At 43.5% G+C, this 15788-nt stretch overlaps 1 protein-coding gene across 4 annotated transcripts in view; it reads right to left on the bottom strand.

The window, feature by feature from the left end:
• LOC139543782 (poly [ADP-ribose] polymerase tankyrase-1-like) overlaps window positions 1-15788 on the bottom strand; it is a 117495-nt gene that overhangs the window by 96044 nt on the left and 5663 nt on the right. For all 4 annotated transcript variants that reach the window (XM_071350189.1, XM_071350190.1, XM_071350191.1 and 1 more), the window contains exon 3: window positions 6316-6411. In XM_071350189.1, coding sequence (XP_071206290.1) covers window positions 6316-6411 — 96 coding nt within the window. The remainder of the gene's footprint in view (window positions 1-6315; window positions 6412-15788) is intronic.

Genomic DNA, 15788 nt, shown 5'->3' with positions numbered 1-15788 from the left:
ATAATTAAGTCTATGATTTGATATTTGATAGAGCAGTCTGACTGAGCAATGGTAGGCAGCAGCAGGCTCGTAAGCATTCATTCAAACAGCACTTTCGTGCGTTTGCCAGCAGCTCTTCGCAATGCTTCAAGCATTGAGCTGTTTTTGACTCCAATCAATTCCCGAGATTAGACTGGTGTAACCGATGTGAAATGGCTAGCTAGTTAGCGGGGTGCGCGCTAATAGCGTTTCAATTGGTGACGTCACTCGCTCTGAGACTTGGAGTAGTTGTTCCCCTTGCTCAGCAAGGGCCGCGGCTTTTGTGGAGCGATGGGTAACGATGCTTCGAGGGTGGCTGTTGTCGATGTGTTCCTGGTTCGAGCCCAGGTAGGAGCGAGGAGAGGGTCGGAAGCTATACTGTTACACTGGCAATACTAAAGTGCCTATAAGAACATCCAATAGTCAAAGGTATATGAAATACAAATGGTATAGAGAGAAATAGTCCTATAATTCATATAATAACTACAACCTAAAACTTCTTACCTGGGAATATTGAAGACTTAAAAAGGAACCACCAGCTTTCATATGTTCTCATGTTCTGAGCAAGGAACTTAAACATTAGCTTTCTTACATGGCACACATTGCACTTTTACTTTCTTCTCTAACACTTTGTTTTTGCATTATTTAAACCAAATTGAACATGTTTCATTATTTATTTGAGGCTAAAATGATTTTATTGATGTATTATATTGAGGTAAAAGAAAAGTGTTCATTCAGTATTATTGTAATTGTCATTATTACAAATCAAAATAAATCGGTATCGGCTTTTGTTGGTCCTCCAATAAATCGGTATCGGCGTTGGAAAATCATAATCGGCTGACCTCTAGTTCTATTGTCCAGCCTCTCTCTAGGCTACTTCAGTCAAGACAGGCACCGTTATATGTGATGATAAATAACACTGTGGCTGCTACAAGTTAGCTTGTCTTGGCTGTAGCCTAGTTGCCGTGGCTAGTGGCTACTGTGACACTCCATCTCCCTCCCGTCTACTCGCTCCAAGCCCCTTTACAGCAATAGAGTACCAGCCTCTCTCCCTCACACAGCAGTGATCAGGTTAAAACAATTAAATTAAAAAAAGTAACAAAACAAACTGTTTAATTTTAAAAATCATGTATTTAGAATATCCAGATTTAGGGCAAAAATTCATGATACTATTTGAATAGTAAAATTGTTTTAAACCCCCTTCCCTAGTATGTGTGTGAACACTGTTAGCTTTGCTCTGGGAGAGAGCGTCGGGGCCTTGAGCAGCATGAGGGTCGGACAGAGTGCTGGCGCAAAGTGCAGAGAGAGATAAGAAAAGTCGATATGTAACAATTATCTGGAGTACTCCAGTGACTGGAGGGGTTCTCCTCTCGCTGCTACACTATTTATACAGACAGTACAGTCCTCTCGCTGCTACACTATTTATACAGACAGTACAGTCCTCTCTCGCTGCTACACTATTTATACAGACAGTACAGTCCTCTCTCTGCTACACTATTTATACAGACAGTACAGTCCTCTCGCTGCTACACTATTTATACAGACAGTACAGTCCTCTCTCTGCTACACTATTTATACAGACAGTACAGTCCTCTCTCGCTGCTACACTATTTATACAGACAGTACAGTCCTCTCTCGCTGCTACACTATTTATACAGACAGTACAGTCCTCTCGCTGCTACACTATTTATACAGACAGTACAGTCCTCTCTCTGCTACACTATTTATACAGACAGTACAGTCCTCTCTCTGCTTCACTATTTATACAGACAGTACAGTCCTCTCTCTGCTACACTATTTATACAGACAGTACAGTCCTCTCTCGCTGCTACACTATTTATACAGACAGTACAGTCCTCTCGCTGCTACACTATTTATACAGACAGTACAGTCCTCTCTCGCTGCTACACTATTTATACAGACAGTACAGTCCTCTCTCTGCTACACTATTTATACAGACAGTACAGTCCTCTCTCTGCTACACTATTTATACAGACAGTACAGTCCTCTCTCGCTGCTACACTATTTATACAGACAGTACAGTCCTCTCGCTGCTACACTATTTATACAGACAGTACAGTCCTCTCTCGCTGCTACACTATTTATACAGACAGTACAGTCCTCTCTCTGCTACACTATTTATACAGACAGTACAGTCCTCTCTCTGCTACACTATTTATACAGACAGTACAGTCCTCTCTCTGCTACACTATTTATACAGACAGTACAGTCCTCTCGCTGCTACACTATTTATACAGACAGTACAGTCCTCTCTCTGCTACACTATTTATACAGACAGTACAGTCCTCTCTCGCTGCTACACTATTTATACAGACAGTACAGTCCTCTCTCGCTGCTACACTATTTATACAGACAGTACAGTCCTCTCTCTGCTACACTATTTATACAGACAGTACAGTCCTCTCTCTGCTTCACTATTTATACAGACAGTACAGTCCTCTCTCTGCTTCACTATTTATACAGACAGTACAGTCCTCTCGCTGCTACACTATTTATACAGACAGTACAGTCCTCTCGCTGCTACACTATTTATACAGACAGTACAGTCCTCTCGCTGCTACACTATTTATACAGACAGTACAGTCCTCTCTCGCTGCTACACTATTTATACAGACAGTACAGTCCTCTCTCGCTGCTACACTATTTATACAGACAGTACAGTCCTCTCTAGCTGCTACACTATTTATACAGACAGTACAGTCCTCTCTCTGCTACACTATTTATACAGACAGTACAGTCCTCTCTCTGCTACACTATTTATACAGACAGTACAGTCCTCTCTGCTGCTACACTATTTATACAGACAGTACAGTCCTCTCGCTGCTACACTATTTATACAGACAGTACAGTCCTCTCTCTGCTTCACTATTTATACAGACAGTACAGTCCTCTCGCTGCTACACTATTTATACAGACAGTACAGTCCTCTCGCTGCTACACTATTTATACAGACAGTACAGTCCTCTCGCTGCTACACTATTTATACAGACAGTACAGTCCTCTCTCGCTGCTACACTATTTATACAGACAGTACAGTCCTCTCTCGCTGCTACACTATTTATACAGACAGTACAGTCCTCTCTAGCTGCTACACTATTTATACAGACAGTACAGTCCTCTCTCTGCTACACTATTTATACAGACAGTACAGTCCTCTCTCTGCTACACTATTTATACAGACAGTACAGTCCTCTCTCGCTGCTACACTATTTATACAGACAGTACAGTCCTCTCTCTGCTACACTATTTATACAGACAGTACAGTCCTCTCGCTGCTACACTATTTATACAGACAGTACAGTCCTCTCTGCTGCTACACTATTTATACAGACAGTACAGTCCTCTCTCGCTGCTACACTATTTATACAGACAGTACAGTCCTCTCTCTGCTACACTATTTATACAGACAGTACAGTCCTCTCTCTGCTACACTATTTATACAGACAGTACAGTCCTCTCTCTGCTACACTATTTATACAGACAGTACAGTCCTCTCGCTGCTACACTATTTATACAGACAGTACAGTCCTCTCTCTGCTACACTATTTATACAGACAGTACAGTCCTCTCTCGCTGCTACACTATTTATACAGACAGTACAGTCCTCTCTCGCTGCTACACTATTTATACAGACAGTACAGTCCTCTCTCTGCTACACTATTTATACAGACAGTACAGTCCTCTCTCTGCTACACTATTTATACAGACAGTACAGTCCTCTCTCGCTGCTACACTATTTATACAGACAGTACAGTCCTCTCTCGCTGCTACACTATTTATACAGACAGTACAGTCCTCTCTCGCTGCTACACTATTTATACAGACAGTACAGTCCTCTCTCGCTGCTACACTATTTATACAGACAGTACAGTCCTCTCTCGCTGCTACACTATTTATACAGACAGTACAGTCCTCTCTCGCTGCTACACTATTTATACAGACAGTACAGTCCTCTCTCTGCTTCACTATTTATACAGACAGTACAGTCCTCTCTCTGCTTCACTATTTATACAGACAGTACAGTCCTCTCTCTGCTTCACTATTTATACAGACAGTACAGTCCTCTCGCTGCTACACTATTTATACAGACAGTACAGTCCTCTCGCTGCTACACTATTTATACAGACAGTACAGTCCTCTCTCGCTGCTACACTATTTATACAGACAGTACAGTCCTCTCTCGCTGCTACACTATTTATACAGACAGTACAGTCCTCTCTCGCTGCTACACTATTTATACAGACAGTACAGTCCTCTCTCGCTGCTACACTATTTATACAGACAGTACAGTCCTCTCTCGCTGCTACACTATTTATACAGACAGTACAGTCCTCTCTCGCTGCTACACTATTTATACAGACAGTACAGTCCTCTCTCGCTGCTACACTATTTATACAGACAGTACAGTCCTCTCTCGCTGCTACACTATTTATACAGACAGCACAGTCCTCTCTCGCTGCTACACTATTTATACAGACAGTACAGTCCTCTCGCTGCTACACTATTTATACAGACAGTACAGTCCTCTCGCTGCTACACTATTTATACAGACAGTACAGTCCTCTCGCTGCTACACTATTTATACAGACAGTACAGTCCTCTCGCTGCTACACTATTTATACAGACAGTACAGTCCTCTCTCGCTGCTACACTATTTATACAGACAGTACAGTCCTCTCTCGCTGCTACACTATTTATACAGACACTACAGTCCTCTCTCGCTGCTACACTATTTATACAGACAGTACAGTCCTCTCTCGCTGCTACACTATTTATACAGACAGTACAGTCCTCCCTGCTCACTATTTATACAGACAGTACAGTCCTCTCGTTGCTACACTATTTATACAGACAGTACAGTCCTCTCGCTGCTACACTATTTATACAGACAGTACAGTCCTCTCGCTGTTACACTATTTATACAGACAGTACAGTCCTCTCGCTGCTACACTATTTATACAGACAGTACAGTCCTCTCTCGCTGCTACACTATTTATACAGACAGTACAGTCCTCTCTCGCTGCTACACTATTTATACAGACACTACAGTCCTCTCTCGCTGCTACACTATTTATACAGACACTACAGTCCTCTCTCGCTGCTACACTATTTATACAGACAGTACAGTCCTCTCGCTGCTACACTATTTATACAGACAGTACAGTCCTCTCGCTGCTACACTATTTATACAGACAATACAGTCCTCTCGGCTGCTCTATCTCAAACCATGAAAGTCGTCTGGTGATTGTTGATAGCCGGGTCATGATACTACAAGGCCAGAGTTTAGTGTGACAGTGATGGGCCTTTTCTACCTGGATCACATCAGTTCACTGACAGTGTCTCAAAAGGAAAGTCCTAGCAGGTGGTATAATTAAGATGTTGTATCAGCATCATTATACATCCAAGAAATCTAAACACACACGCACGGCTTAATACTGCGGTCTACACACAGCAATCAATAAGCTGAAGTTTGTGTCACGGTCATATTCAGCAACAGAGGACAAACAGGCAACAGTAAACAGTGGGTTGCTCTTCTTGCGTGCCACACTCCAACGTACTAAACGCTTTCTGAGTGTGTAATAGTCCTGTCTGCTCTCGTATCATGTGAATGTTTTGTTGTTGAATACTGTTATCAAAATCAGTTCACGTTTGCATCACATACAAAAATTCCAGACAAATAACATCCTCTCTGTGATTTATGTTTACAAGGTGGGTGGGATAGCCTTTTAGGACAGTTCTCCGCTCTGTATCGCTCTTTAATTTATCTACCAGCCAGGGAATATGATGAAACCGCGTGAACAGAGAGAGCGTGAAAGAACAGAAACACAACGGAACAGCCTAATTATGGATTTGTCTGACTGCTGAAAGGAGAGAATCACACAACCAACTCACACACAAAATCAACAGATAAGACCATGGAAGAGGATGAAGGATAGAGTAGTGTGGATACAACTTATCTCTGGGAAAGAGCGAGAGAGAGGTGGAAGTAGAGGTGAGGCGCAAGAGGTCAGGTACATAGGAAGAGAGAAAGAGTGGTAGAGAGAGCGAGGGGTAGAGAGACTGCTAGAGGTGAAGGTATGTAGACACAAAGAGAAAGACTGGTAGATACAAAGAGAGATAGAGTGGTAGAGGTAGAGAGCGCGAGAGAGGTAGAGAAAAAGAGTGCAGTGGAGGTAGAGAGACTTAAGAGTGATAGAGGTAACCTGAGAGAAAGAAAGAGGGAGGAAGAGGTAAAATAAAATTAAAAAAAATACATAATAATCGCTCATCACTTACCAGTGAGCACAGCCTTGGCGGATGGGTCGGCAAGGTCCAGGGCACTCTTGCCGTCGGTGTTGCGAATGTTGGGGTCGGCTCCATGCTGGAGCAGCACTGTACAGGGGAAACAGAGACAGTAGCTGAGCTCAGGCAGGGACAGACACAGACCGCCGCTGCTAACACCAGGACTAGCGCTGCCGCCACTGCTGCCCGCTAGCACTCTCTGGCTCCGCGGCATGCTGCCGACATAAACATACATCGCACACCAGCGGTGCGTCGTGAGAACGGAGGACCGGAGCGACAGCAGGCAGCAAGAGGGGGAAAAAACAACTGCCCAAACTGAATGCTGCGGTGGAGGTGAGGAGGGGAAAAAGCCATATTAGAAAAACAGGCAGGAGGACTCGGGCACTACCATGTGACTCCAGCACAGGTATGAGAGCAGAATATCAAAGCCCGCCTGCCTGCCTTTCTCTCTCTAGCCCAGGGTGGGAGAGGGAATGAGAGAGAGAGCGAGCGAGCGTGACAATAAAAGAGCAGAGGGTTAGAGACAGAGTAAGGGAGGGGAAAGAAGAGAGATGGGGGGAAAAAAGGACATGTTTCCCAGGGTGCAGCGTTTTAATCTCCCCCAGATGAGTGATTGTCTGAGTGGATGAACAGCAGAGACCTCGCTCGTAAGGAGACCAGCGGCCCCGAACTCTCAGCTCTATCCCAAAAAACACACACGCGCACACACTACCAATCACATCCTGCAACACTACTATGCTTCAGTCGTTCTTCACTTCACACACCCACACTGCTCTATGTATTACCAAGGTTTACACACTGAACAATACACACACAGAAGACACACAAAGGGAGAGAGGCAGAGAACTGCTCTGCACTCAAATCAGGGAGCAGGACAATGAAAGAAAGAAAGAGTCAATGGGGAGGGAGGTCGGGAGAGGAAAACAAGAGGGTCGGTTAAAGACAACTCCTACTCAATCTGGATCGCACCTCTCAAATCACATACACCCTTTTATACGCAGCAGAACAGGGTGAGGGTGCTAGCTTTCAGAGCCATTTGTCATCATACGTATTCAGTCAAGCGAGCAGCAGCAGCAGCTTTTCTCAACATCGCCACTCGGATGATCACTTGGCTAAATGGGAGCCCATGTCTGTCTGTCTGCCTGCCTGCCTCTCTCTCCTTCCACATCGGTGACGCACGCCACACGTTAACTCACCCATTCCTCAACACAAATGTGATTTAGCACTGCACCAAATCACATTGTCTTCCACATCCACTCCTGTCCTACTAGCCTGGTAACTAAAGGAGCAGGGAGACACTAAAGAGAAAGCCTTGGTGGAAGAAAGAGTGAACAAATCCAATGAAAAGGAGCCCTCTGTAAAATAGATATATGCTGGGCTATAGCAGCAGTCTCAGTCCTGTAACAGATTAATATGCAGGTAGGCTCTCATACGCTGCTGCGTTAGCTGGAGGCAGAGCAGAGAGCCGAGGTATGACAGGCAGTCAGTGGGAGTCTGATGGAGGGGTGGCCGTGCTGGTGGAGGGGGCAGTGGAGAGAGGGATGGGGCAGTGTGGAGGGGGCTTGGTGTCGTGTCAAGGCGTAAATGATGGCGACGGGGTGATTAAGATTCGCAGGTGCTCCTCTGACAGCTTGCCTGCCTATCTATCTGTCTGTCACACATGAGCGAGAGCGAGAGAGGGAGCAAGAGCGAGCGAGCTCAGCTGTTCCTGTACAGCAACAACACCTCCTTCCCCCTCATAATGTAAACCCACACAAGATACTTCAGTGACCTCCACCCTCCAAACACACACACACACACCAAAGAGAGACACTCCCAAAGCTGGAGTAGATGAGCCATTTGCCTTGCCGTCGTCGCTCACCCTGTTCCCATGGTGCTGCGCGTGCAGCTGGCTAACACGGCCAATAACACCTACAACAATGATAAACGAGAGGGCGGGAGAGTGCTCAGCATACAAACACCAGCCACTGTGGAGTGACAGAGCTAGCTGACAAGATGGAGAGGATGGAGGGGGCCTGATCATATCATCCTGATACTTAGGTGCTGACACGATGTGTATTGCCATTCTATACGTATTAGGATTCCATACTACGATTTCATTGCATTATGATGTTAGCCCACGCAACTCCATACACGCCGTCTGCCATTTGCCCGGTACAATTCTCCAATGCGCCAGTGGCCTTCAAAAGGTGAGCATTTCCCCACTGAAGTCAGTTACAACAACAAACTGCAGTCTGGTCAAGAGCCTGGTGAAGACGACGAGCACGCAGGTGAGCTTCTCCGAGACGGTTTCTGACCGTTTGCGCAGAAATTATTTGGTCGTGCATAGGGCTGTTGCGGTGTCCCGTATTATCGCCACACCGGCAGTCATGAGTCATGAAGGCAGTTCAATTCCAAGTGACCGTTTAGTCACGGTAATTAGGCTTCTCCAAGTGATGGTCATTAGTAGCCTACCAAACTTGCTAACTGCCTGGTACTCAAGCACTCTATTGTCCCTCTAATCACTCTGACATCAATGCAAACGTAATCAAATCTAATCAAACACTTCATGAGAGCCCATGAGCTCATGTTGCGCAACATTTCTATATACTATGCAACTGCGCGAGAAGTGATGGTCGATATTAAAAAGAAGAGGATCCCATCATAGGCCCGGCCTACTATATTTATTTCTCAACTTTCTTCATATTTAGCACATCGGTTATATTTACAACAGGAGTATATCCAACCTGCCTGGCATGAAAATGAACCACGGAAAGGCGTCCTCCATTTGCTATTTAAGTGCATAGATTACATGTATTTTTCCCGCTGCCCCGTTTCGAGACAGGTGCATAATGGTCCATTCTATATCAAAACAAATTTCACACATATATTATTTAGTATATGTAAAAACAAGATAAAATCAAGAAGTCAGATGGGTAACAATATTAGCCTATCACTTGTGAATGATGCCCAGCATAAGGCAAGAAACAATTCCTTTTTTTGCCGACTTTTTCGAATCAGTCGCACAACTCCTGTAGCCTAGCCCATAGGCCTATATGTTTAGATAAGGTTTCTATCACAACTAAAGTGGCCAAATAACTTATTAAAATGAAGCACATTAATCCGCTTTACAAGGTGTGTAGAGCCTTAAGCAGCGTGTGAGTTTCAAGTTAGGGGAAAATAATTTTCTCCATAAAAATGCATCTTAATAATAAAAGCATTACATGCATAATCGCATTTGCGGTCACTTATGATAATGGTATTTTCCCACTAAATGGAACATTTGCGCTTATAGCCTACTACCATGTGTGCATTGCTGCGCTTATAATGGAAGAAATAATTAACTATTAGGCTAACATTTTAAGCTAAACGTTCTGATCTGTTGCGTCAGCCATATTTCGTAAAAAAGGTATTAATTTGGGATCTATTGCATCTCACAACTGTCCCAGACTATGTTTGGAATATTTATTTATTGCACAGAATTGGTCAACTTTCGTACTATGGGGGATAGTAGGTTGACATAGGCTAGTGCTTTTGCTGTTCGTTAGGCCTACTCATTTTGTTGGCTGACGAAAAGTAAATGTGGACAGTCCTTCTAATATCTTCAATATGCACCTCAGAATTGGAAAAGGACCCGCGCAGTTGCATCCACGATGTGTCTGTCTTCACTTGTAGCCTGTATGAAAGACCCGATCACGTGATGGGGAGCCATGTGAGTGAGAGGTGCTAGGAGCGCGCAGCACTCAGGGAGAAGGGCACATCGCAGCACTCCAGACCAAAATGCATTACAGCCACACAAAGGGGATGCCGCCGTGAAATTCGAGGCATTATCAAGTGCTTGTCAAATTGTGAATGAGAGACTGATGAAGTGTGTACAACCTGCGCAAAAAAGCAAAGCAGAGCGCATGCCTTTCAAGCGACTTTGAATGTATTAAATATCAAAACATATAGCCCAACGTTTGTAGAACAACAAAAGTTACATTAATAACTCTAAATTAAGCATATAGGAGTACATATTTCTTTATTAACCGGTCAACACAGAATAGCCGCATGTGGCCGCATGTGCGCACTCTCAAATCATTTTATTTCCACTTTGTTCAATTGTATTCCTCATACTATAAAATAATGCCACGGAATTCTAAGCAAATCTTAGAATAGTGTAGCCCACAGCCATTTGGCATAGCCAGATCAGGGCAACTAGCAACTAGCAATTCTGTTCTGCTGAAATAGACTACATTTTCTTCATATCATGCTTCTTTAGACCTGTCTAAAATAAATGATTGATTTATTGTGACGGTGTAGGCTATATTATATGGATTTAATCGACTTTTTAAAATGTAGATGTCTGCATCAGGTCTGCATCAGTGGCTTGTAGGCTGTGTGTGGAAGCAGGAGATGCTAAATGTCTTTATGTTAATTAACAGTCAATTACCGTGAGACCGACAGTTAATTGCTTGAAAATCACCGGCTGTCATGACCGACACAGCCTTAGTTGTGCAAACCCACAGATACATCAGCTGTCCGGGTGGCTGGTCTCAGATGATCCCGCAGGCAAAGAAGCCAGATGTGGAGGTCATGGTCTGGAGAGGTTACGTGTGGTCTGCGGTTGTGAGGCCGGTTGGATGTACTGGCAAATTCTCTAAAACGACGTTGGAGGCTAATTGTGGCAGAGAAATGAACATTCAATTATCTGGCAAGAGCTCTGGTAGACATTCCTCCAGTCAGCATGCCAATTGCACGCTCCCTCAAAACTTGAGACATCGGTGGTAATGTGTTGTTTGACAAAACTGCACATTTTAGAGTGGCATTTTATTGTCCCAAACACAAGGTGCACCTGTGTAATGATCATGCTGTTTAATCAGCTTCTTGGTATGCCACACCTGTCAGGTGGATGGATTATCTTGGCAAAGGAGAAATGCTCACTAACAGGGATGTAAACAAATTTCTGCACAAAATTTGAGAGAAATACACATTTTGTTCATATGGAAAATTTCAGAGATATTTTATTTCAGCTCATGAAACATGGGACCAACACTTTACATGTTGCGTTTATATATTTTTTCAGTATAATATCGCCCCAAAATAATATTGTGGTATGCAACTATCGATCCCCCCCACCATCACTAGTGAATGGGAGCCTGTCCAAATGTTATTAGTCTCTGTGCGAGTGAGAAATGTGTGTAGTAACTACATTCTGGCATGAGATGAGCAGAGTGAGTGTTTTTATGTTAATGAACTTGCACTGCTGAAATTAGGCTAAAGTCACTTAATGGTTACTGTTTAATTTCTGCTGGAATTATTTTCATTCATAACACACAAAAAGATGTATATAATATCTGAGACAAGCAAAAGCATGAGTGAATATCTCCTTACATGCCCAGTTCTGACGAACAGCAGCTCACAAACCAACAATCTGTGTAGCTAAATTTCCATCCAATTGGCAACAGACTTGTGAATATTAAAAAATATGTTCATTTTCCCCACCAGTGTGTTTCCACCAAATGACAGTGTACACAAAATGTTCTTTTTTTGATTAACGTTTCATGTACCAAACAAAAATCTAAAGTCCAATGTGCTTCCATCACATTTAACTCTAACCTAGATTTCTTTTCACCAAAACTGTTGCGTTAAATAGCAAAACTTTCAGTTATTATATAAATAATCTCCAAAATATTGCTATTTTTTAAAACAAACCATAGAAAGTTACTTGCCATTTCAGTTTAATCCACCAGAAAAGACAGAACAAATATGACAACCAATATTATGGTGAAAACGGTCTAATTATATCATAAATAGGGTTGGTGGAGTTAAATCACACACGCAGCTAAAAAAAAAACATATGGAAACTAAATTATAACCAATTAATTGCAGCATTACTGCAAAAATGGAAGACGCAAGTGGAATACGGAGAAAGTATGGAACTGTCTGAACTGGTGAAGAGGCAACCCGGAGTCGCCTCTTCACTGTTGACGTTCAGACCTGTGTTTCGGGGGTACTATTTAATGAAGCTGCCAGTTGAGGACTTGTGAGGCGTCTGTTCCTCAAACTAGATACATTTTTTTTATTTAACCTTTATTTAACTAGGCAAGTCATGTAAGAACAAATTCTTATTTACAATGACGGCCTAGGAACAGTGGGTTAAGTGCCGTGTTCAGGGGCAGAACGACAGATTTTTACCTTCTCAGCTCGGGGATTCGATCTAGCAACCTTTCGGTTCCTGGCCCAACGCTCTAACCACTAGGCTACCTGCCTGCCGCCCCAATGTACTTGTCCCCTTGCTCAGTTGTGCACCGGGGCCTACCTACCTATTCTGGTCAGAGCCAGTTTGCGCTGTTCTGTGAAGGGAGTAGTACACATCGTTGTACAAGATCTTCAGTTTATTGGCAATTTCTCGCATGGAATAGCCTTCATTACTCAGAACAAGAATAGACTGACGAGTTTCAGAAGAAAGTACTTTGTTTCTGGCCATTTTGAGCCTGTAATCGAATCCACAAATGCGGATGCTCCAGATACTCAGCTAGTCTGAAGGGCAGTTTAATTGCTTCTTTAAATCAGTACAACAGTTTTCAGCTGTGCTAACATAATTGCAAAAGGGTTTTCTAATGATCAATTAGCCTTTTAAAATTATAAACTTGGATTAGCTAACCCAATGTGCCATTGGAACACAGGAGTGATGGTTGCTGATAATGGGCTTCTATACACCTATGTAGATATTCCATTAAAAATCAGACGTTTCCATCTACAACAGTCATTTACAACATTAACAATGTCTACACTGTATTTATGATCAATTTGATGTTATTTTAATGGACAAAAAAATGGGCTATTCTTTCAAAAACAAGGACACAAGTGACCCGAACTTTTGAATGGTAGTGTATATATTTACAAAAGAATACATATGGGGGAATGGAAATTAGGCAGACAATTACATTGATAAATTGTCGATTCTATCTGCAATATTAAAGCTGCTCTACACACTAAAAAAGGTTTTGCAAAATAATTGTAATAATAATGTGCCTACTCTGGTCTTGGTACGTGCGCTCAAGCCAACAGCTTGCAGATAACAGTGCGGGTAGGCTGTGCGGGTATGCTAGTCTACATGATGACATTATGGATCATTTTTTAACTGTCAAATGGCAGTCACGCATCGATCATCCTGTCATCAGAATCAGAACCTCAATATACAGTTGAAGTCGGAAGTTTACATACACCTTAGCCAAATACATTTAAACTCAGTTTTTCACAATTCCTGACATTTAATCCTAGTAAATATTCCGTCTTAGGTCAGTTAGGATCACCACTTTATTTTAAGAATATGAAATGTCAGAATAATAGTAGAGAGAATGATTTGCCAAACGTCCTGCACGGTGTTGGGCTGTAAGCACAACCCCCACCTGTGGACGTCGGGCCCTCATACCACCCTCATGGAGTCTGTTTCTGACCGTTTGAGCAGACACATGCACATTTGTGGCCTGCTGGAGGTCATTTTGCAGGGCTCTGGCAGTGCTCCTCCTGCTCAAAGGCGGAGGTAGCGGTCCTGCTGCTGGGTTGTTGCCCTCCTACGGCCTCCTCCACGTCTCCTGATGTACTGGCCTGTCTCCTGGTAGCGCCTCCATGCTCTGGACACTACGCTGACAGACACAGCAAACCTTCTTGCCACAGCTCGCATTGATGTGCCATCCTGGATGAGCTGCACTACCTGAGCCACTTGTGTGGGTTGTAGACTCCGTCTCGTGCTACCACTAGAGTGAGAGCACCGCCAGCATTCAAAAGTGACCAAAACATCTGCCAGGAAGCATAGGAACTGAGAAGTGGTCTGTGGTCACCACCTGCAGAATCACTCCTTTATTGGGGGTGTCTGGCTAATTGCCTATAATTTCCACCTTTTGTCTATTCCATTTGCACAACAGCATGTGAAATTTATTGTCAATCAGTGTTGCTTCCTAAGTAGACAGTTTGATTTCACAGAAGTGTGATTGACTTGGAGTTACATTGTGTTGTTTAAGTGTTCCCTTTATTTTTTTGAGCAGTGTATATATATATTATACAGTGGGGAGAACAAGTATTTGATACACTGCCGATTTTGCAGGTTTTCCTACTTACAAAGCATGTAGAGGTCTGTAATTTTTATCATAGGTACACTTCAACTGTGAGAGACGGAATCTAAAACAAAAATCCAGAAACTCACATTGTATGATTTTTAAATAATTAATTTGCATTTTATTGCATGACATAAGTATTTGATCACCTACCAACCAGTAAGAATTCCGGCTCTCACAGACCTGTTCGTTTTTCTTTAAGAAGCCCTCCTGTTCTCCACTCATTACCTGTATTAACTGCACCTGTTTGAACTCGTTACCTGTATAAAAGACACCTGTCCACACACTCAATCAAACAGATTCCAACCTCTCCACAATGGCCAAGACCAGAGAGCTGTGTAAGGACATCAGGGATAAAATTGTAGACCTGCACAAGGCTGGGATGGGCTACAGGACAATAGGCAAGCAGCTTGGTGAGAAGGAAACAACTGTTGGCGCAATTATTAGAAAATGGAAGAAGTTCAAGATGACGGTCAATCACCCTCGGTCTGGGGCTCCATGCAAGATTTCACCTCGTGGGGCATCATTGATCATGAGGAAGGTGAGGGATCAGCCCAGAACTACACGGCAGGACCTGGTCAATGACCTGAAGAGAGCTGGGACCACAGTCTCAAAGAAAACCATTAGTAACACACTACGCCGTCATGGATTAAAATCCTGCAGCGCACGCAAGGTCCCCCTGCTTAAGCCAGTGCATGTCCAGGCCTGTCTGAAGTTTGCCAATGACCATCTGGATGATCCAGAGGAGGAATGGGAGAAGGTCATGTGGTCTGATGAGACAAAAATAGAGCTTTTTGGTCTAACTCCACTCGCCGTGTTTGGAGGAAGAAGAAGTATGAGTACAACCCCAAGAACACCATCCCAACCGTGAAGCATGGAGGTGGAAACATCATTCTTTGGGGATGCTTTTCTGCAAAGGGGACAGGACGACTGCACCGTATTGAGGGGAGGATGGATGGGGCCATGTATCGCGAGATCTTGGCCAACAACCTCCTTCCCTCAGTAAGAGCATTGAAGATGGGTCGTGGCTGGGTCTTCCAGCATGACAACGACACGAAGCACACAGCCATGGCAACTAAGGAGTGGCTCCGTAAGAAGCATCTCAAGGTCCTGGAGTGGCCTAGCCAGTCTCCAGACCTGAACCCAATAGAAAATCTTTGGAGGGAGCTGAAACTCCGTATTGCCCAGCGACAGCCCCGAAACCTGAAGGATCTGGAGAAGATCTGTAGGGAGGAGTGGGCCAAAATCCCTGCTGCAGTGTGTGCAAACCTAGTCAAGAACTACAGGAAACGTATGATCTCTGTAATTGCAAACAAAGGTTTCTGTACCAAATATTAAGTTCTGCTTTTCTGATGTATCAAATACTTATGTCATGCAATAAAATGCAAA

The sequence above is a fragment of the Salvelinus alpinus genome, chromosome 18, assembly GCF_045679555.1.
Source record: "Salvelinus alpinus chromosome 18, SLU_Salpinus.1, whole genome shotgun sequence".
In the NCBI taxonomy this organism is placed as follows: Eukaryota; Metazoa; Chordata; class Actinopteri; order Salmoniformes; family Salmonidae; genus Salvelinus; species Salvelinus alpinus.
Note: the sequence above shows the minus strand (reverse complement) of the source record. Positions and strands in the feature narration are given on the sequence as shown.